The 23790-nt window shown below is 49.6% G+C and overlaps 1 protein-coding gene across 1 annotated transcript; it reads right to left on the reverse strand.

Annotated features, from left to right (window-relative positions):
- Positions 1-8174: 8174 nt before the first annotated feature.
- LOC109771689 (mitochondrial carrier protein CoAc1) lies at positions 8175-12984 on the reverse strand. The gene is made up of 7 exons (XM_020330386.4): positions 12485-12984; positions 11627-11712; positions 11328-11535; positions 10013-10142; positions 9658-9842; positions 9421-9552; positions 8175-8601 (listed from the first exon to the last, which is right to left on the reverse strand). The coding sequence occupies exons 1-7, from the start codon at positions 12650-12652 to the stop codon at positions 8497-8499; spliced, it is 1014 nt and encodes a 337-aa protein (XP_020185975.1). The 5' UTR covers positions 12653-12984; the 3' UTR covers positions 8175-8496.
- Positions 12985-23790: the final 10806 nt, after the last annotated feature.

Consider the following 23790-nt stretch of genomic DNA (forward strand, 5'->3'; position numbering starts at 1 on the left):
TCTCTGTGCCGGATGTGATTATGAGAAGACAGTGCACGTACGTACGTGCGGTTTTCGCGGAATCTGTGTATTAGGAGCGTATAGTACCGCTCCCAATACGTACGATTAACAAGTTGGTGTGGCCAGTTATACTAAAAGAAAAAAAAAACAAGTTGCTGTGAGGAGACAATTTTTCTCAGAAGATAAAATCAAATGAAAACCGGCCAGCATTTTTTCCTTTTGTACTGCACAGTGCACTGCAGTAGTCATACGTACGCTCGCAATCAACCCTGAGTTTGTTGAGGTGGTCACCTTGAATTTACTGACCCGGTCATTCCCGCTCGTTGGGTGTCAAAATCTTGTTTCAGATTCATGGTCGTTGATTTGCGGTAATGGATTGTAGTATTGCTGACGTGGCCTTGAGCAAGTTCCTTGGGTACTACACCCTCCGTCCGGGTTTCCCCCTTTATTTTGGGCTAAAATTTGACCTATAAATTTAACTGATGAAATGTAAACTATATACTCCCTCCATTTTTTGTATACAAGGCCACTATGAAAAACATATTTTGCATCTATACAAGGCCACCAACAGTAATCGAGGCAAATATTAATGATATTTCCTCGTACTAGTAACCCATGGCTTAATTACTAGCATGCATGTTGTGGATGATAATGACAAACTCGCCTACTTCCTCTCTCACGGCCAATCAATTTCCTCTAATGTGCATGCACCCTATTAATTAACTTGGTAAATGAGAAAACAAATTGACTTGTAAAGCACACATTAATTTTTATCTTGGTACCTGTAATTTGAGTTTGTGGCCTTGATATAAAAATGGAGGGAGTATCACAAAATTTGTATTGTCGGAAAGCTCTTTTGAATACAAATTCAATAGTATAATTTTTATATTCTAGTAGTCTATAGATGGTCAAAGTCTAGTCTAAAATACGAAAGGGTCCAATAAACTAGAACGGAGGTAGTAATCGAGTAAGGATAAAGAAAACATAGGAGGTGATGATGGCCAATGGGGGAGCTTGGCTAGCCGAAGCTACAGAGGTGCCAGACGACGGGAGATGGCAAAAAAGGAAACCGTGAAATCAAAAGTGCCGACGGTGTTTCGTAAAGTGCCTATGAGCAATACGTGAGTGTACATGGAGTCTCGGTAAGAGATGCGTCTTGATCAACGAGCGCAGGGCGGTAGCACTGTTTGGCATCATGGCGGTGTTGACGACAGTTGAGCGTGGCTAGGTCAATGCGTTGATCCTTTCTAAAGAAGGAACAACAAAAGATGACGATGGCGGATTCTAGAGCATGCGTCTGCGGTGCACGCTAAGGATCTGCTAAACCGGTTGATGCTCTCGGCTCATCGTGGGACGGCTTGGCGAGGCCACTGAATTAGATGGTGCGTGTTGATGCGAGGTCAGAACACACCACCAAGGTTGTAGGTGTAGCGATAGAGGTTGCCACATAAGATGACTTTGGGTTGATTCATGAATTTGTTTCAACAGACTCTATTATACTCCCTCCGTTCCACAATGTAGCACATATAGATTTTTTGGAAAGTCACACTTTATTAACTTTGACCATGTTTATAGAGAAAAATATGTAAATCTAGACTACCAAATACATGTTCTTAGATACATCGCAAGAGTACTTTTGTATTGTATATATTTGATATTGTAGATATAAATAGTTTTCTGCATAAACTTAGTGAAATTTGTAAAGTTTGATTTTTCAGAAATGACCATGTGCATCTCTTGATATATTGATATGGAGGCGAGGGTTATCCTCCTAAAAAAAATAGAGTATTTGTATGCATCGCAACATTTTACAATGGCAAAATTGTTGTATAAAATATTTGTACCATGTAAATTTGTTTGTATCTAACAAGGCAATTTCCCCCCGAAATTGCCGTGTCACTAACTCATTTCTTTCCCCTAAACTTTTCATGTCACTATTACAAAATATTACTGCCCCCAATTCATAGCAACTGTCGCACTTTTGAACCAACCCCAGTTCAAAACTGCGACACTTATCAGAGAGAGTATTAATTTTGCCATATCAAAGTATATTTTTTCCACATTTTGCCTACGTATAGACATCTATAATTTCTGAATTTGCAGCACATGGCCTATCAGGCCATTCGGTCACGCTGGAGCCTGGAGGGTTGATCGAGCCTCTTAGGGGGGATGATCATCAGTTGGACGATCCCTCCTGAGCCAACGCCCGCGCGTTATGTGGGTCTTTTTGGGGATTGGCTAGGGGTAAATCTACTGAAAATTCTATTAGGTCCAGTCGATTTGTTTTAGCTGCCAGATGCAAAACAAGCGGTTCAGATTGCTTCTTCAACCTCTAGCTCCCACCTTCTTCCGCAACGGCCCAACCGCCGAATGTACCACCGGCCACCATCGCCCGCGAACGGCGGCGCTCCGACGTGAGCCTCGCCGCCCTGCCCTCCCCTCAACCTCCTCCCACCACTATGCTATCGCCACCCGCCCTCCCCTCAACCTACTCCCACCGCCATGCTACCGCCACCCTAGGCCATCCCTCTAACCCCGGCGACGATCAGTTTTTCTGGCGAACCTGCACCCCCCCCCCCCCCCTCCCCCACCCCTAAGATAAATCAATGTGGTTGTCTGCCATCCTAAGAGCATCTCCAGCCGCGCCCCCAACAGGCCTTCCCCAGGCGTTTTTGCCGCGCCAGCGCCGAAAAAACGGCCCAGTCGCCCCCCAGAAGCCCGTTTTTCGCCGGCTCGGGCCGAATCTGGTGCCGCGGACCCAGGCAGAACCCGGCGCCCTGGGGGCACCTGGGCCGCCGGCACAAGCGAAAAGGCGCGCGTGGGTCCGCCCTGTCGGCGAGTCGAGCGCCTCTTCCCGCCGTTTCTTCACGCTTTTCCCCCAGTTCCCTCCCATTTTCTCCTTTCCTCCCGCCATTCTCTCTCCCGCTCGCCTCCTAGCCGGCCGCCATGGCACCGAAGAAGTACGTCGTCCCCCGCGCCGCGGCAACCGCGACCGCCTCCGTCGCCCAGCCGAAGCAGAGGAAGCCGAGGGCGCCGCCGTCCAAGCCGCCGGGCATGACAAACGCCGATTGGAGGGTAGAAGTACAGCGATGGGAGGCCGTCACCGCCGACCGGCGGAACAGGGCCCTCGCCAAGAAGGCCCGTGACAACGCGGCACGCGCGGCTGCGGCTGCCGCTGCCGCTTCCGCGGACCAGGCCGAGGCGGCACGCGCGGGGATGATGAATCCCCCTGGCAACCACGCGTCGTACGCGCCCTGGGGCCAGCAAAGTGTCGGGTCTCCGACGCCGCAGCCATGGGGATCGCCGGGCTACGCCGACGGGGACGTGCACGGTGGGTTCAACCCAAATGTCACGTTCCCCCATGGACACCCGGCCCAGCGCACGCCCTCGCCCGCCTTCACCGGCGTGCAGTACCCTCCATACAACTACTCGCCGCCCGCGTACGCGTCCTCCCCGACGCCCCCTCTCCGCCGTTGCGCACTGCCCTTCTCGCACCTCGGCGACGCCGACGAGACCGAGACCGACATGGACGACATCATCGCGGAAGGATCGGCCGCGGCCGCCGCGTCTCCCGGGTTCACCGCGGATGAGGCGGTGGATCTCAGCGGCGGCATGGACGGCGAGCTCGGCTACGTCTACGGCGACGAGGAGCAGGAGGAGCCGGAGGAAGAGGGCGAGGACGAGGAGGAGCCGGCGAGGAGGCGCAAGAAGAAGAAGCGGACGGCCAGGTCAGCCGAGCCGCGCATCAAGTGGGCGTCCAAGGAGGAGGAATGCCTCGCCGAGACATGGAAAGTCGTCTGCCTCGACCCGACCACCGGCGCGAACCAGAGCATCGACACGTACTGGGCGCGCATCATGGCCGAGTTCGACGAGCGCAAGCTCGTCGACCCCTACTTCAAAGGCGTCTACATGCAGCGCGGATCGAAGGCGATGGCGAACCATTGGGGGCGCATCCAGGGGGCGTGCAACAAATGGCATGGTGTCGTCGAGGAGGTGGCCGCTCGCCCAGAGAGCAGCGCCAGCATTGTGGATCAGGTATGCCACGCCGGTCTCCCGTCTCTCTTCGCCGTGTGCGCCCGCCAACTGTTTGTTCGTCCCCGCGCAGTTGCTGCGCATGTTCGGCCTGTATAGGCAGAGCAACAACGACGCCGAGTTCAAGTACCTCCACGTTTACAAGCGCATTGACAAATGCGACAAGTGGGCGAAAGTCCGGCGCACCCTCGAGAAGGCCAAGGAGACATACAAGCCGGACGCGCCGGCTCCGGGCGCGTCAGAAGGGCGGCCAGACGGCAACAAAGGTGCCAAGAAGGGGAAACACGCCGACGCGGCCACCGCTCGCGTGCAGGAATCCATCCAGCACTGCCTCGCCGACGCACAGGCCCGGGCCGTCCTTCGTGAAGAGAAGACCGAGGCGCGATGGTCGGCGTTGATGTCGACAAGCGCCGTCAAGCTCGACCTACTCCGGACCAACGTCGCCGCAAAGAAGAGGAACACCGACCTGGCTTTCCTGCTGGGCGGGGCGGACATGCTCCAGAGCACCGACGAGACGGTCAAGGCGTGGTACAGGGCGCATGTCGGCCTCATCCTGGACCAGCTTCCCTCGACGACGCCGCCCACGCCCACGCCCACGACGACGCCGCGCACGCCCACGCGCACGCCGACGCCGCCAACAAGCCCGGCCGATGATGCCGCCGAGACTGCCCGCAGCGCAGAAGCCACGCCGCCAAGCACAGAGACCCCGTCAAGCCCGCGCACGCCGACTCCGCCGACGCCGGAGGCCGACCTCGCCGTCTGATGCGCGTTTCTGTTCTGATTTTTGTACGCCGAACTTTTCATCGATCGCCGATCACCGCTTGATCGCCGGATTATGACGTTTATTTTTATGCGCGGGAATGAACTACGTTTGAATTTGCCAAGGCTGGGGGGCGCCTGGGGCCGTGGCTGGGAGCTAGGCCGCCCCCAGGGGCCAAACTAGCGCCGGCTCGCCCCAAGGGCGCAGTTTTTCGGCGCCCTGGGGGCCGAACGGCTGGAGATACTCTAAGATAGATTCAAGGGGCTTCTCCGGCGAGCTGGCGGCTGCTTCTTCCTTCCGAAATCGACTAACCCAAAATGCATTTTCAGGCGACTGACGTGCAGCTAAGGCCTTGTACAATGGGAGATGCTTAGAGGGGTGCTTAGAAAAATAAACCGAGATTTTCTGAAGCACCGGTGCCTATTTCTACAGAAGAGACGCTTAGTTAAGCGTCTACCCTGTACAAATAAGCACCGGTGCTTAAGAAAAGTCTGGTTTATTTCTCTAAACACCTCCCCTAAGCATCTCCCATTGTACAAGGCCTAAACATTCTTTTAACTTACAAACGATTTCCTTTGACAGTTAGCTGGATTAAGGCGTATGCTTTCGTTGCGTTAGCGGGAAGCAAAATGCCGGGTTGTGCGTACGTGCAGGAGCGAGCGGCCGGAGATGAGCTCTGCACGAGACTAGGTAGGCATATCCGGGGCGTATTCATGGCGCCCCTCCATGGAACGACAAATGTCCAATACTCACAAGTGCAGTACGTAGAAACCGCGCCATGTGCAGGAGCCAAGTACTACGCGCGCGCGTACCGGCCATCGATCCCGTAGCTCCTTGCTTTGCTGCACTTGTAAGCGAAGCTACGGAAATGAATGCTGCTGAGGCCTTGTACAATGGAATGTGCTTAGAAGAGGTGCTTAGAGAAATAAAGCAGATTTTTTTTAAGCATCGGTGCTTATTTGTACACGATAGACGCTTAACTAAGCGTCTCTCATGTAGAAATAGGCACCGGTGCTTCCGAAAAATCCGGTTTATTTTTCTAAGCATCTCTCTAAGCACCTCCCATTGTACAAGGCCCGATAGCTCCTACTACGTACGTACAGCACGTCCAGGCTCGACAAGATAAACTGCACAGTGCAGAGTATGAAAAACACGGGCAGATTTTCCCTTCCAGCGAGCATATACACAGATAAAGAAAGATGTCATCCGTTGAAGAAGATACTCACGCGTACGGTGCACAGTACAGTCCCGTTCACGTGTGATTCGTTCGGCCCTCGGCTTTCCTAGGGTAGACCGACGATGATGCCTATCGCCTGGACACCGGCTAGTGTGCGTGCACTGCAGAGAGAGACGATCCTCCGCCGGTCGTACAGCGGGAAATGTGACCAGAAAGCAAGAGTTGCTCGGTGCGCTAGCTAGCCATAGTAGTCGATCGATCAAACCGCTCGTGCATGCAAGGGGCCGGGCGGTATGGAACGGACACGGACCCAACGGAGTCAGTGGAGTTGTTGATACCCAAAGAGTTGCAGCAGAGTTTCTTTTTCTGGCTCGGCCCAAGTGGCTAGACCTGAGTGTAACTTTCCGAACGGGGTTGCCAAAGGCATCTTGGACTAGCTAGTTCAGTCACATGCGCACGTACACGTACGCCATGCAATGCAGCTGGGAGCTGCAGGGCAGCGCACGGCACACGAATGTACCATTATAATCTGATGACCCTTTTTTTTGCGGGGTACCAATATAATCTGACTGATGTACGGTGATACCTACGCGAGTTCTGCCCCGGGAAAGTATATGTTTTTTTTAACCGGGAAAGTGTATGTGTAGTAACTGGCATCTGTGACAGAAACATTTTTACGCACCTTTCCTCCAGGCAGCAACGATCGACACCTCGCAGGAGGAACTTTCGCAGGAGGGACACACGGCCTTAATTGCAGTCCCACCACGTCTGGTCTTATCAGCCACGACCACGAGAGGCAGACATGAGATGATCACTGATGGACGAATCGAATAGTACCGAACCTAACTGCTCGATTCAATTCACTCACTCACTCTCCTGGAAGAAAGAAAAAAAAAATCAACCGAACCTGCATGGGAGTGAGGGAAAGCGCTGCGGCAGAAGCAGAATCCCTCGCGCCTAATTCGCGCCAACTCCGTCTCGCCGGCCGGCGGGCCAGAAACAAAAACAAGGGGCCGAGAGCGAGAGCGAGAGCGGGTCGCTTTCGGCGGGCTTTCCCGATCCGTTAGCGTTCCGAGAGCGGCACGGTGGGTCGCCATCTCCCGAACGCGGGGCAGCGCGCGCACCGGACTGGTGGTGGTGGACGCCGTCGCTTTTGCACGGAGGCGACGAGCGCGGGAGGGCGCCGGGAAGAGGACAAGGCGAATCCCCTCGCCGATACGGCCGCCCACGTCGCCGCAACGGCCCGCGGATCATCATGCGCTCGTCCGTGCGTGCATGCGTCCCAGCGTACGCGCCGCGGTGTCAGTCCGTCGGTCAGTCAGTCAGTTCCCCGGTCGGTCGGCCTCTGGGCGTTGTCGGGCCCTGCTCCGGGCCGGCCGAAACGACTTGGACTGCGACAACGGAGCGGACTCGCGTTGCCGGAAAAGGGGTTGACTTGCGGCGAGGTGCTCGCGGGCGCCGATCTCTTGGCTTGGCAAAATGGCCGTGCCGCATTCATTACCATGGGCATGGTACCCGTACCACCTTCTTTTTTCTTTTCGCTACACTTCTTTTCTTTACCGTGGCGACGGTATCCCAGTCAGACGGCCGCCGCAGTTTCGTCCTAGATTATCGAATGCGCGTGTACTACTAGCTAAGGAGTACCTTTCGAAGGCACAGATTCATAATAATGCATCTCAAGTTAGCTTTCGCCCGTTTGACAAGAGGTGACGTGATAGAAGGGGAGCTGTTTGCCAGTTTTTCAGGTAATCTGGAACTTATCGCACTGTAATTCCTCACAGACCACAAAGGCGGCAGCTGGTCTTCCCGGAAGCAGTCCAGTTGATTGCGTTTTTTGTTTTCAGATGTAACTGCCTTCCATGCAAACATACAAGAACAGAGCAGATCAGAAAACACAAAAGAGGAGTGTTGATGGCGGGGTAGTGGTGAATGGAGATACCCCACATTACAAGGATCCAGTCGTAACAGGGAGCTTAATCAGTTGTTGTAAATTTTACTACAAGACACCAGTACGAACGTAACCAGAGTATGCGATACAAAACACATGCAAGCCTTCTCAACACACGAAGGTGCACAAAAAACAGTACTCAAAAGATGGGCTTTCAAGCACAAATTCTTAAAAATCAGCTCGGAACACATATAAATGAGAAAGGGACTGTCATTTCTTGGCAACACATGGAACTGAAGACAAGCACTGCGAGTCTGTTTCGCGTATCCGTAATTTCATCATCAAATACTATCCAGTGACAACATTCCACCTAGTGGATAAAGTATACATGTTGGTGAAAAAATAAAAATGAATTTGTAAAAATATAACGAAAAGAATATGTCAGCTGGGGTAAGTAGGCAACACAATTACTACGTACTCCCTCTGTAAAGAAATATAAGAGTGTTTAGATCGCTAAAGTAGCAATCTAGATGCTCTTATATTTCTTTACGGAGGGAGAATAACAATCATGGACTTGATGAGGCTTGAAGCCTCCGACTGGCACTTCATAGATGTGCCTTTCTTTTGTGGATAGAAGCTTCAAGCAGAACCTTGCTCAGGCTTTATGCTCTCTCTCGGAGGTATCTTCAGCAAATGCTTCATTGTGTCGTATGCGGTGAAACCAATAGCCACTGAGGGTACCACCTGCAAAATTACCAGTATTTAACATGAGAAAAGTTATACTCATGTGAACTGCAAATTTCCTTCATGACATGAAGGAACACTCTCCAACAGACACGGCTTTTAGCTTAAAACATTTCATGGACAGGTACCAGAAACTGGAAAGCAAAGCAAAGCATGTGATTTAATAATGTTAATTATGTCCAAGGATACACCAATTAAATCAAGTTAAACACAAAAGAATTTGGGGATGCCATATAAGAGCCACCAGGAAGCGTCTTTGTGCTATATGTCAATGGGACATCAAGTCACAGATGCAAAAAAAAAAAAAAGCTTCTATGTAATTTAAAACACAATAGAAATGCCACATTTCAGACAAGGTTGCCGAGCATCAGCCAGAATAATCTACTCATCGACAACTGTTCGCTGGCAAAGGGTTCACAAGAAAGCTGTACAGATTGCTTAACGGCCTGTCCAGGTTTGCAGGGATTAAGGGGGATTTAGCTCAATTTCCTACCAATCCCCTTTAATCCCAGCAGATCCCTACCAAACTGAACATGCCCCAAGGGGATTCAACAAAATTGGGGGACACTTAATTTTCTTTCTTCTATCATGTCCTGTAAATGGAAGTGCGACTCAGGCAGGCTAAAACAGCAGAACAGAGTGCAAATCCTCCTAAAATATTCAGACTATCAAGGAGTTAATCTAATTGGCTGGAGCAACATAGACGTCCAAGATTGTCTGGCGTGTTCAATACTAAATGTGCACCTTTTGAAGTGCAAGTAGAAAACAAAATCGGAACTGTAAAAAGAAAACTTAATGCGTAACCGTCACCAGGACTACCTTGATATAATTGAGGCTCAGACCAGCAAATAATTGTCTCCATCCCTGTGTTTGTTTGATGATCTTAAGCCCCTGGAATGTACCTGTTATTCGTGGGCCACCAGACTGATCATGCTGCAGATGACTTTGAACCTAAAAAGTGGCAAATAAGAAGTGATGAACAATTGACGGGTTTGTTAAGAACATTTAAAATGATCGTCTAAAAGTACGAAGTATCATATGGAACAAATGAAGTACCTGCATTTGTCTCCTGACTACATCTAGTGGGTAGGTTAAAGTCTGTCCAAATAAACCAGCTGCGGCACCACAGGATAGTTTTAATGTGACAGAATTTTTGTAATCTTCAGGTACGTGTGCCTTCAGCCCTTCATATATGTAGAATTTAAGACCAGCATAGGGGAGTATTCCCATTAGCGTTGGACCTGAATGCAAATAGCTCAGATTGAGGCATCAACAGTATAACAACCACAGCGAAAATAAAGGTAATAAAATTATCTAGACACAAAATAATAAGAATATATATGGCTCACAGCAAGTATAGATGGTGTTTAAGTACTAGTGGTATAACATGGCTGTAAGACTGTATCCATACCTACTCCACGATACAGCGCCCGCACTCCACCTTCTGAGTAAACACCTCTGAAGACATCTTTTATTCCTCCATATGATGGTGGAGCACTTGGCCTTTTCAAACCATTGCTAGGTTGATCCGTGTTATTAACCTGTAAGCAATGTAAAACAAGTTCAACACAACAGAATGAAAGTTAAAAAATAGCAATTCAAACAACACAAGGGATCTTCCTAGAATTTGGGAACATCACTACTACTAGAACCCAGAAACAAAATTGTATTGAAGGAACAACATACTTGTTCACAAGAGATGACTGATGGACAGTTCAGAGTTTAGGCACCATTTTCTAGTGGTAATGTGATTTACTAGTTTACTAGTCCGTGAACTTGCACAGATAGGTGTTGTTATCTCACAGCAGCATAATGCAAACAGTTGAGCAGGAATACACTTTATGCAATGTACTTTACAAAAATGCTTAGGTAATCCCCTGAGCAACGTAATCAGGTGTTGACCTCCTGAACCTACAAAAGTACTGCCTCAATGCTTCAAAAGGAAGTTTATAAATTTTGTCTTAAGGCAAACGGTGCAAAGTTTGAACATGTTTGACTTCAAACAAAATTATTAAGCCTTTCAAGGATGGAGGGAGTATGCCAAAATACAGCCTGGTGGCGGTTTAGGATGCCAGATTTGCTAAAATATGGATGTGGTTTTGTCGTGCGTGCAGCTTATATCAGCACATTCTCTAACAGCCCAGCAACATCCTAGTCAGTTATAGCAGATAAAAATGGTTCCTCATTCCAACATAATGAACTGATGTTTCATCAAATACTGAAGTTCTTACAAAATTAATCATCAGACAAATATCCAGAACACTGTAGAAAAAGGATTTTTATTTTGTTGTCATCATAGCAAAATTTGGTGACTTAAGGTACATACGTGACAAACCGACATCCATGTCAGCGAAATCACACCTCAAAGTTCCTCGATGAACCAGCTCTCTATATTCAGGGGTGTATATCTGTTTGTGCAGTACAAGAGTTGAATGGAATTGTGTGTGTCCGAGTGTGAGTGTACAAGTATGTCCAGGGAGAGGCAGGAGAGGGGGGAGGGGACAAAGTTATAGAAGCGCCTTTCACCAATTTGTTGGGTATCAGTTTTAAGATCGTTTTTGCAAACAATTTTGTTGACTGTATGATTAATTATTACCTTATCAAACCAATTTGATACTCAGTACTAAGACTGTGCTCTACGATTGAGTATGAATATGTAAGCACAGGAGTACACAGTAATACGACAACAACAAAGCCTGCTAAAATGTGAGCACACAGTACAATACCTGGAATGCAAGCTTGGTCCTAGCCAAGTCCAAGGGATAAGTGCACAAGACTGCAGTCCCCCCTGATGCTGAGCCTGCTAAAAGATCTACCACAGGTCCTGTGCCAAGTGTAGGGCAGTTACCCAAGATCCAACACCTGTATCGCTCATACGCCATATAATGTAATGCAGCATAAGGAACAATTCTTAACACACTGGCACCATTTCCCCTGAAGTAGTACCAAGGCATGGTTAGCTAAACATATTATATGCATCTTCTGTAATAATAGTATACAAGTAATGACTTGAATTGCAACATACTTGTAAAATCCCAAGACGCCATCATGTTTTCTCAGTTTATTCAAGGATTTCAGAACTCCGAGAGACCTGAACTCATTTGTTCTAGTCTGCAGAATCAGAAAGTAAGAATGTGTTAGCAATCATAATCATTTAGAAACTTATAACTTGAATGAGAACATCTAAACCTCCCAAAATAGTATCACGCGCAAATTAGGCATGCAAAACTAATGAAGCAGCTGGCAGCTACTGCCGCATCTTGCATATACAAGACCAACAGAAGCAGACACTATCAATCCTATGGAAGTGGAACTTGCTACCTCTCACATCAAGAATAGCCTTCTTTACAAAAGATGAATAAGAGGATTCACCAAATGGCACCACAAGTTGCATGGAGAAGATGTCAGAATGCTGAGAAAATCTCTCATGACCATATCCCAGCAATGCAGCCCTCCAAAATCTCTCATGCTTAATGGAACAACGTTAATAGACCTAGGCATGCTTATGGTACAGAATGTAGAAGCGCCTATAGCACAGCCTCACATCTGCAAGTCTGCAACTGCCAGGCGTGCCATGTAAATCGGTTTCACTAACACAGAGCTAATGTTCTATGTCAACAGAACTGATGCACAAAGGCACACTTGCGAATCAGTTTCATTGGCATGGGACTCGTGTCGAGGGACGTCCAGTCACATTCAATCACAGGCTTAGGAGAGGCGTGTCCTTCTCAATATTAAGGAGCGTGTTATCACATTCACGGGCTTCAAAATCGCCTTTCGACTAACAACAATCTTGACGTTGACATATCATGCCTAAAGCCGCATACCCACGAAAACTCCATGAACAAAATCTCTCTCATCCATGTGGGCGGAGGAAACGAACCTGTAGCAATATCTTGAGGCGCTCGAGCGGCGCGATGGCGGTCTTGGAGAAAGCACCGGCGACCCCGCCGGCAATCATCTCCTTGGCGAAGACGGGCATGAGGTCCAGCGCGCAGAGGTCGACCCGGGCCGCCGCCACGGCAGCCGAGCCCTGCGAGGGGGTACCCATGCCGACGGCGCGCTCCTTTCATCCAAATCAAGCACCCCCAGCGCGAAGAATATCCTCCTGGGGCGCCGGCCCGAAGGATCCCGCCGGGCGGGTCACGCGCGCGGCGGTCCGGTCAGGCCAGCCCGGCCTTGCGGCCCACGGCTCCTCCGCCGCCGCCGGATTTGACCGAGGCGACGACCTGCTTCCCACGGCCACGGGGGTCGATTTGCGGTTTGCTCTTGCACTTTTTTTTGGAGATATATAATATAATAAAAATGAATGTTGAGGATGGAGGGGGAGAAGTGCAGGGCGTGGCGTGGTGGCGGTGGCCGAAGGGGCGATGAGTAATATGCGGGAGAATCTTCGCGGCCAAACCTTAAATATCAACGCCGGTTGCCAGGAAAGCAGGTGTGCTGCTTTGGTTCGCGTGTGGCGCCCTACTACCCGTGCGTGGAAATGTCTGGCGAGTCTTGTTCCGAAACGTGCAGTCCAAGGAGTCGTACACGTGAAGAGTCCAAATTGCACTTTTCCCTTTTGAGATGAGAATCCGCCCATCGTTCGGCGGAAACATGTCCGATTTGTGCAACTTCAATGCAAAAAGAGATCACATCGAAGGAGTACAAAGGAATCATCTGGTAATAAAACTTTGGATGTGTCTAGGACACATCTAAATATGCTCTAATTATTGCACATCTAAGTGAGTGAATCAAGCATAAAGAGAAAAAAAATATCCACACGAATCTCAATGTAAGATTAATGACATGGGACTTAGATGTGCAATAATTACGGAACATCTAGATGTGCTTTAGCAAAACTGTAAAACTTTTTTGCAGGGTAATAATGAGTTTTTATCCATTTTGGCACTAATTGTGTCGCACTAAATAATTGCCACTAAAAATTTCAACTTCTCAAAAATGACTATTAAGTGTGCAAAAAAACACCACGCAACACCGTTATCATTTGGTCAAAGGCCATTGATCGGGTTGAAGTGACCAAAATACCCCTAAACCACACTTATCAACGCTATCCTATAACCCGTGGGTCCCAGTTGTCAGCACAGAGAATGAAACTATAACCAAAAGTAACAAGACGTGGGGATTCGTTCACCCGCACGTGAAACTTAAAAATTAGGACCCATATGTTACAGTGAGTCGTGGAGGGAACACTGGCAAGTGGTGTTCGGGGATATTTTGGTCACTTCACCCTGGTCAATGATCTTTGACCGATCGGTAATGGTATCGAGTGACTTTTTAGCACATGCTTACCGGAAGGATGTATTTTTCAAGTAGTTGAAAACTTCTAATGAAAATTTTGAATGGTATGACACAACTATCGTAAAATTGCTAGAGCATCTGCAACCGGACCCCTCAAACCCACCTCATACGCCTGGGCGGGCTGCCCATCCACGATTTTTTGATGCAGACGGGCCCTTCAAACGGCCCTCAAACGCCCGGGTTGACCGGCACCCCCATATCCAGCCCAAATATGGGGTGGATATGGGGGCGCCTAGGCGCCCGGGCACGCCCGCCACGTCGGACTGACGAAAGGGTCCCGGCCGGAAACGCCCTCAACCCAGCTGTCCGAAACTCGTCTCCTCCGTCGGACCGGTGGCGCAGCTCCAGCAGGCCGCGTGGTGCATTGCCCGGCTATTTAAGTCGACCGGCGGCACCGAAACCCTACCATCCATCCCCATTTTTCTCCTCATGTCCGCCGCCGCCGCCACTTTCCACTCCACCCTTCCGCCTAGTAGCCATGCCCCCATGCCGCCGGGTGAGGAGCGAGCCCTTTCTGACGCCGGAGCGCCGGCTCGAGCTCCTTGAGCAGATCCCGGCTAGGCGCTAAGCCCGGATCGCCGCGGGGCTACCTCCGGATGAAGTGGATCCGGAGGAGGAGTTGGAGGAGGAGGTGGTGGTGGAGGAGGACGAGGGCGATGGCGAAGAGGCAGGCCATCCTCGATTCCCTCTGGACGGAGTCGGCTGTGGAGGCAAGACGCCGTCATCGGCAAGAGATGGAGGCGCAAGAGACCGCGGAGGAGGCGGAGATGTTCGCCTACATGGATGAGGTCGAGCAGGAGGAGGATGAGTCGAAGCCCTCCTACCCGGCACCGTCGTCGTGGACATCTCCGAGTACATAGATTAGCCAGGGTAGTACGTAGATGTAGTGCGTAGGATTACTTTTACACGTTTTGTATGGATCTAGGGGTTGAAAACTGGCAGAGGCAGATGCAAAGTGGCTAATTTAAGGCGTGCCTGGTCAATGCACGCGGGCGCGTCCGGGCGCGTCCGCGGGCGTTTGAGGGGCCTGATTTGCAAAGTCTGGTTGTAGGTGCTCTTAAAAGGCCAATACTTTAAGCGCTCCCTTTGCACAGTGATGTGGAGTGGTATGTTGGAGTTGAAATCCTCAAAAGGATGAGAGATAGGCCTTCATCTCTCTCAGAATATAAAATACTCCCTCCGTCCGATGAAGAGTGCACATCTAGAGATTTTACGACAAATTATGAAGTGAAATAAAAAATGCATTCGAAAAGCGCAAGCTACCATCTCTCTCTTCTTTAATTAACCAACCCCCAATGAGCTAAGTGCATGTAGAAATTAAGAATACCATGTGCAGATTGTTATTGGTCTTGATTACCGTGTGATGAGAGAGAAGTATTTTTTTCTACTTTAAAGTGCATTGGGAAGATAGAAGTACACTCTTTTATGGACAAATTTTGAAGCCAAACGTACACTCTTTACCGGACGGAGGGAGTAGCATGTAAAGGAATTTGGACGTGATAGGCAAGGCAGACGTTAATCATCTCATTTAACCCGCGCCCACTGCGTGTGGCTGTGCCCGAGAAGTCCCGGGTAACTTCTGCCTCGATTGTTACCCAAGTGGACACACCAAGGGTGAGTATCTGGACATGTAACGTTTGCCTTTATAATTCAGGACATGACATGAAGTCAACAAAGCCTCTCCCATCATGCCTTAGATAAAATAAGCAGTGTCTAACATGGCATTCATCAAGTCAGTCAATGTGCGACTTTCTCTCTCGGTAACCCCGTTTGATTGGGGCGAATAGGGAGGCGTCCTCTCGTGAATAATACCGTGTTCCTCACAAAATTCATTAATACTTTGGGAAAATACTCTCCACCACGATCCGACCTAACACGCTTGATCTTTCTCTCTAGTTTACTTTCAACTTCAGCTTTATAGATTTTAAAGTAGTCTAAAGCTTCAACTTTAGTTTGCAACAAATAAACATAGCAGCATATAGTCGCATCATCAATCAACGTTATAAATATCTCTTTTTGCCTTTTGTCAACACACCTTTCTCTCACATAGATCAGAATGTATGAGTTCTAGAGGTGTCAAGTTCCTATCCTCGGCAGCCGTAGGAGGCTTTCGAGGTTGCTTCGATTGCACTCAACTATGGCACTTAGAACCTTTGGCAACAGTGAAATTTGGAATTAGACTCATACTGGATAGCCGAGACATTAAACCAAAATTAATGTGGCATAAACGAGAGTGCCAAACACTTGCATCATCATTAATACTAGCACAAATTTGGTTTACTGACTTATTGCAAAAATCTGAAAGGGAAAAGTAGAACATGTCTCCGCACTCATAGCATTTTGTTGGAAATATGCCTTAGAGGCTGTTGGGAAACGTAGTAGAAAACAAAAAATATATCGCCCTACGAACACCCAGGAACAATATGAATATGCATAACGGGTTGTGATCAACGATCGTTACCAACTCCGGTAGTGCAGCGGAAGTAAACGAGTCAGTGTAGATCATACTTGAAGTCCCTCGAACATCGATCACGATCCCACGAACCGCCCATGAACGATCCCTCGAACGGAAGACCGAAAGCACGGCCTCTCTACTTGATTGCAAAGCGTACGGTCTTCACGATCGGGCAGTGCTTTGCCGTCCAGAGCTAATCATCGCTGGATAATTAGAGGGAGGAGATTAGTGTTGGCAAACGTTGCATGGAAAACAAAAAATTTCAACGCACACGCAATATCTATCCATGGAGATGCATAACAACAAGAGGGGAGAGCGTGTCTACGTACCCTCATAGACTGTAAGCGGAAGCATTTAGTAACGCGGTTGATGTAGTCGAACTTCTTCGCGATCCAACCGATCGAGTACCGAACATACGGCACCTCCGCGTTCAGCACACGTTCAGCTTGGTGTGGTCCTCGCCTTCTTGATCCAACAAGACGGCGAAGTAGTGGATGAGTTCCGGCAGCACGACGGCGTGGTGACGGTGAGGGTGAAGCTATCTCCGCAGGGCTTCGCCTAAGCACTACGAAAAAATGACCGAGGGACGAAACTGTGGAGGGGGCACCGCACACGGCTAAGCAATTATTGTGGTTTTGTGTGGTGCCCCTCCCATATATATATAGGTGGGGGAGGGAGGAGCAGCCAAGGAGGTGCCCCAAGTAGGTCGAATCCTACTTGGGGTCCTCCCCAAGCCCCACCCCCTTTCCTTTCTAGGTGAGCGGGGAAAGGCAGGGGAGGGTGGCGCCCCCCCTTTTCCTTTCTCCCATGAGAGGGGAAAGCAGGAGGGGCTAGCCCTCCCCCTTTCCTTCCCTAGGGTCGGCGGCCAGGGAGAGGGGTGCGCCAGCCCCCTTGTGGGCTGGTGTGTCTCTCCCCTTGGCCCATTAGGCCCATAGACCTCCCGGGGGAGTCCGGAACCCCTTCCGGTGCCTCGTTGACTACCCAATGCAGTCCGAGGTGTCAGAATATCATCGTCCTATATATCAATCTTTACCTCCGGACCATTTTGGAGCTCCCCGTCATGTCAGTGATCTCATCTGGTACTCCGAACTACATTCGATCACCAAACCATATAACTCATATAACACTATATCGTCAACGAACGTTAAGCGTGCGGACCCTATGGGTTCGAGAACTATGTAGACATGACCGAGACACCTCTCCGGTCAATAACCAATAGCGGAACCTGGATGCCCATATTGGCTCCTACTACGAAGATCTTTATCGGTCAAACTTTATGACAACATACGTAATTACCTTTGTCCATCGGTATGTTACTTGCCCGAGATTCGATCGTCGGTATCTTCATACCTAGTTCAATCTCGTTACTGGAAAGTCTCTTTAGTCGTTCCGTAATACATCATCTTGCAACTCACTCCTTAGTCACTTTGCTTGCAAGGCTTCTTATGATGTGTATTATTGAGATGGCCTAGAGATACCTCTCCGATACTTAGAGTGACAAATCCTAATCTCGATCTATGCCAACTCAACAAACACCTTCAGAGATACCTGTAGAGCATCTTTATGATCACCTAGTTACGTTGTGACATTTGATAGCACACAAGGCATTCCTCCGGTATCCGGGAGTTGCATAATTTCATAGTCAAAGGAATATGTATTTGACATTAAGAAACCTTAACCATCTTTGATCAACGAGCTAGTCTAGTAGAGGCTCACTAGGGACACGATATTTGTTTATGTATCCACACATGTATCTAAGTTTCCAATCAATACAATTATAGCATGAATAATAAACCTTTATCATGAATAAGGAAATATAAAATAACAACTTTATTATTGCCTCTAGGGCATATTTCCTTCAGTCTCCCACTTGCCCTAGAGTCAATAATCTAGATTACATTGTAATGAATGTAACACCCATGGAGTCTTGGTGTTGATCATGTTTTGCTCGTGGAAGAGGCTTAGTCAATGGGTCTTCTATATTCAGATCCGTATGTATTTTGCAAACTTTTATGTCTCCATCCTTGACCTTTTCACAAATGGAGTTGAAGCATCTCTTGATGTGTTTGGTTTCTCTTGTGAAACCTGGATTCCTTCACAAAGGCAATTGCTCCAGTGTTGTCACAAAAGATTTTCATTGGACCCAATGCATTGGGTATTGCATCCAGATCGGATATGAACTCCTTCATCCAGACTCCTTCATGTGCTGCTTCCAAAGCAGCTATGTAGTCTGCTTCACACATAGATCCGGCCACGATGCTCTGCTTGGAACTGCACCAACTGACAGCTCCACCATTATATACGTATCCAGTTTGTGGCTTAGAGTCATCCAGATCAGTGTCGAAGCAAGCATCGACGTAACCATTTACGATGAGCTCTTCGTCACCTCCATAAACGAGAAACATATCCTTGCACTACAAAAAAAAGACACATCCGTGACATTTTGGGCCGAACGAAAATCTTTTCTGTCATACTTATGACACTTCTATGACGATAATTGTGACAAAACCCGGTATCATCATAGATGTGGTGGGGTCCTACTTTTATGACAAAAACACATGACAGAAAATGGGCTTTTCGTCCTGGGCGGGCCGGAGACGGAGTTGCATGACATTCTTTGGGCCGTCCATGACAGAAAAAACCATGGTAGAAGCAAGGGCGCGGAAAATATCGGGGAGTCCCCGGTTACGGTGGGTGGTCGGGGGCCGAGCGATGCGCGTTTCTCTCGTACGTACGCGCGTGTGTGCGAGGCGTTGGGCTCTAACTGAACCCGAGCGATTGCACTGCAGGCTACGCGTTACTGAACCCGAGCGATCGATCAATGGTTGTTAACTGAACCCGATCGAGCGATTCCTTCGCTACTGCTGCTAACTGAAGCCGATCGATGCTGCCTCTGGATGAACAGTGAGCGTTGCGGGGGGGGGGGGTGGATGAACAGTTCCCAGTGGGGGTGGATGAACAGGACCCCGTGGCGTTGCTTCTGGATGAACAGTGAGCGTTGCTGGGGGGTTGGATGAACAGTTCTCGGTGGGGGTGGATGAACAGGACCCCGATCGTTCGAGCCGGTTCGGGCAGGATGAACAGGACCCCGTGGAGGGCAGGATGAACAGGACCACCCCGTGGAGGGCAGGATGAATAGTTGACGGTGGAGGGCTGGATGAACAGTAGCCCGTGGAGGGGTGGTTGAATAGGAGCCCGTGGAGAGGGCTGGTTGAACAGTAGCCGGTGGAGTAGCACGTGGTGGAGGCTGGATGAACAGGAGCCCGTGGATGAACAGTCGCAGGTGGAGGCTGGAGGAGGTCGACGGTGGATGAACAGTAGCCTGTGGAGGCTGGAGGGGTCGACGGTGGAGATGAACAATATCCCGTGGAGTCCCGTTTTGCGGTACGCCACACCCCTCCCGATGAACAGGACCCCCGTTTCGACCGTAGCGCTCCAACACAAGTCCGTTTCCTCCGTTTTGCGGTACGCCACACCCCTCCCGATCAACAGGACCCCCGTTTCGACCGTAGGAGGTCCGTTTCCTCCGTTTTGCGGTACGCCAGACCCCTCCCGATGAATAGGATCCCGTTTTGAACGTGGTCGGTCGAACACAAGGCCGTTTCCTCCGTTCTGCGGTATGCCAGGCCTCGTTTCCATCGGCTGTTCCGTCCAAGCCCTCCCGATGAACATGACGACGCATTCCGTTCCGACCTAGCCGGTTGGCTCCCCATGAACACGACGACGACGTTGTTTCTCCGTTCCGACCCAGCCATGTACACGAGCCCTAGCCGTACGTACGCGGAGTAGGCGTTCGAGACCCCGCCCGTATGTACGTACGTGGCCGTATTTACTTTCTTGCACCCTGGCCGCTGTACGTACGTGTACATGCTACGTGCACGCCTCTACTACGACACGTGCGCGCCTCTACATCGACCAGTATGTACATACACATTCGCAACCAGAATGACAACGCTACGTATGCTTCGACCAGGTGGGTCCCGACTGTCAGGCACTTCCTTGCCTGTGAAGATGTAGCCGGTGGGTCCCAGCAGTCAAGGGGGCGAATCATTTTTTTTGCCCGGACGCACTTCCTTGCGTGCGAAGATGTAGCTGGTGGGTCCCAGCAGTCAGGGGGAAACATTTTTTTCACGAAATACGGTGGCCTGTCCGGTGGGTCCCTGCTGTCAGGTGGAGGAATAATTATTTTGCACGTAATAAGGAGGCACTTCCTTGCTGCGGCCATGGACCCAACTGTCAGCCTCTCCACGTACAGTCCACGTCCGATGGAAGCTGTTCCTTGACCATGTTGACCACGCCGCGCCGAGAGCACCAGGGTGGTGGACGACGGCGAGGCCTAGGAAGGGGACGACGCGGAGCCGGGGAAGACGCGGTAGTGGAAGCCCGCGCGGAGAGGAGTACGAGGGTTCACTAGTTCGGCTGCGGTGTGAGGCTGCCGTCACCACAGGGCCTGGCCAGCGGTGGGAATAGTAGGGGGCGGTGAGGCCTCCGCGGCAGCACAACCGGCCACGGGAGGCAGGAGCATGCGGCACTACCGGCGCTGCTTTGGGCGGCTGGAGCAACAAGACCAGAGGTTGAAGAAGCACTACGACCGTTGGATGGACATCGTACGGTCACTGGAGCTAGAATTGTTCATAGTGACTAAGTTGACAAAGCACTCCATCCCCGTCAACTTAGTAGGCCCACAAGTCAACCTCCCACCAAGGTGGGTACCAACCAGTAGGGGGAGTATTCATTTTTTTGTGCGTAAATGGGTCCGAGCTGACAGCGGGGGAACGTTTTTTTCCCGCAATACGGTGGCCTGTCTGGTGGGTCCCAGCAGTCAGGGGGCAAACGTTTTTTCACGAAATACGGTGGCCCGTCCGGTGGGTCCCTGCTGTCAGGTGGAGGAATCATTATTTTCCGCGTAATAAGGAGGCACTTCCTTGCTGCCGTCGTGGACCCAACTATCACCTCTCCATGTACAGTCCACGTCGGATGGAAGCCGTTCCTTGACCACGTTGACCACGCCACGCCAAGAGCACCAGGGCGGTGGATGACGGCGAGGCCTAGGAAGGGGACGACGCGGAGCCGGGGAAGACGCGGCAACGGAAGCCCGCGCGGAGAGGAGTACGAGGGTTCACTGGTTCGGCTGCGGTGTGAGGCTGTCGTCGCCGCGGAATAACAGGGGGTGTTGGTGAGTAGAGGGATGGCCTGGCCAGCGGTGGGAGTAGTAGGGGGCGGTGAGGCCTCTGCGGCATCACAGCCGGCCACGGGAGGCAGGAGCACGCGGCACGACCGGCGCTCCTTTGGGCGGCTGGAGCAAGAAGACCAGAGGTTGAAGAAGCACTACGGCCGTTGGATGGACATCGTACGGTCACTGCAGCTAGAATCGTTCATATTGACTAAGTTGACAAAGCCCTTGGTACGCGTCAACTTAGTAGGCCCACAGGTCAGCTTCTGAAACGGTGCACCCCAGATGTCAGGGGGAGGAATCATTTTTTGAGCGGGTGAAGTTAGAATATCCGAGATTGAAGAAGAAGCACGGCATCCGTTGGATGGACATCCAACAGCCACTGCTGCTAGAACCGTGTGTTGACTATAATAAATTGACAAAGCCTTGCATATGCGTCAACTTCTTTTTTTAGGGGACGCGTCAACTTAGTAGGCCCACAAGTGTGTGGGAGAGAACTTATAGCCCATTTGCGATTTGTAAGAATGTACATCCCATTTTTGAATTCTAATGGAATTTACTACAGCCCATTTCCAGTTTGTTAAAAGTACAGCCCATTTTCAACGATTAATAATTTCAACCAATCGTTCAAGACAGAATTCAATAAAAATTTCCCACATTTTTATGGGATCCGAAATATTTTTATCCCGAAATTTCTAGTCAGATTAAATATAAGCTTGTATTACGTAAAAATCTAACGAAACATTGCGCGTGCAACAATTAAAAATTCAGATTTTCAAAATCCATAAATAATATTTTATAAACTAATTCCATGCTTGGTGCATTTTTTATAGTTACTGCCCAGTTTTTATAATTACATCCCATTTATTATTTTTTAAAGCCCATTTTCCTGTTAAGCCTAATGCATCCCTCCTAGGAAAGATTTGCAGCCCAGTGGGGCGGAGAATAACAAGTTGACCTTGCTTGGGTATTCCTCAAAAAAACATATAGCTGGGCTAGCCATTTTCATCTTGAAAAAAATTAATATCTGGGCTGGATATCTGTCCTGGGCTAGACGGGCCACAACCCGCCTAGTTAATACCCTGCTCTCCTCTGAACAACAATGAAAACATCGCCAAGAAAAACTCTGCAGTGCTCATGCCTCAAAAACACAAATACTGCTCGAGCTGCTTGGTCCCAGCTATCGGCCGCACCTTGTGCAATTGTCTCGTTTATATTGACTACATAGGTTGACAATGGTGTGGGACCGTGATGTCAGGAAACCAGGAGGAAGCAAAAAATATAGTTGTACATAATAAGGAGGCACTTGCATACGTACGGCTATGGCCCTAGTGGGTCCCTACTGTCATCCAGTCAAAATAAAATCATCTCCTGAATCCTCATGTTCATTGACCATGTTAACAATGCTCGGCGCCACGGCGAGCGCAACAACTCGAAGGACGACGGAGAGGGCCTCGCGGGCCCTACAGATGGTCTGATACAGCGCCCGCTGCTCATTCAGGAAGCCAGGATCATCGGACACCTATGAGCACCTTCGAGAGACTGAGATGGCATGAAACGGTAAGGCCGCGCTTGGGAGCTCTGGTTTATTTCACACCTGTATTAAGATACAAGTGTAATTTACTCGTCATCGGAAACAACACATAAAATACAGGCGTAATGAAACTGAGGGTCCGAGGTCTGTAAGTAAAACCGGCGGGTTACGCGTGTAATTTGAGAGACCGGTGTATATTTTACTAGTTGAAATCGACCAACCAAGCGCTTCGCCCGAGACCATCTGCTTTTATTTACAAACGTCAGTTTTACAAGCGGTTTTGGTTGGGAAACGACGATCCAATCACGCCTAAGATGATGAGTTGGTCGGATGATCATATGGTTTCACGTCTAACCTACCCGACTTGTCGTATAGGCTATGAATGAAACATAAGACGATGAACTTCTTAAGCACGGAAACAACAGAAGAGGATGATCTTCCTAACAAGCAAATCGCTGGCATTAGATCGACATGCAAAACAATACGAAGCATTATTCTCAGGAGGCACGGTGAACAGCTCGTGATGCCGCATGCCACAACATTCCAAGCTCAACTTTGCAATCAAACACAAGGCCTAGCATTACATAGACAATATTCAGAACAAATTCTTAAAATATCTTACATAAGTCAACATTCATGTGACTATGCATCTCAGCAGAGTAAATATTTACTTCTGAACTGAAGACAGGAATAGGAAAAAACGATCGACGTTGCTTACAGCAA

Source organism: Aegilops tauschii, chromosome 3 (genome assembly GCF_002575655.3).
Source record: "Aegilops tauschii subsp. strangulata cultivar AL8/78 chromosome 3, Aet v6.0, whole genome shotgun sequence".
Classification (NCBI taxonomy): domain Eukaryota; kingdom Viridiplantae; phylum Streptophyta; class Magnoliopsida; order Poales; family Poaceae; genus Aegilops; species Aegilops tauschii.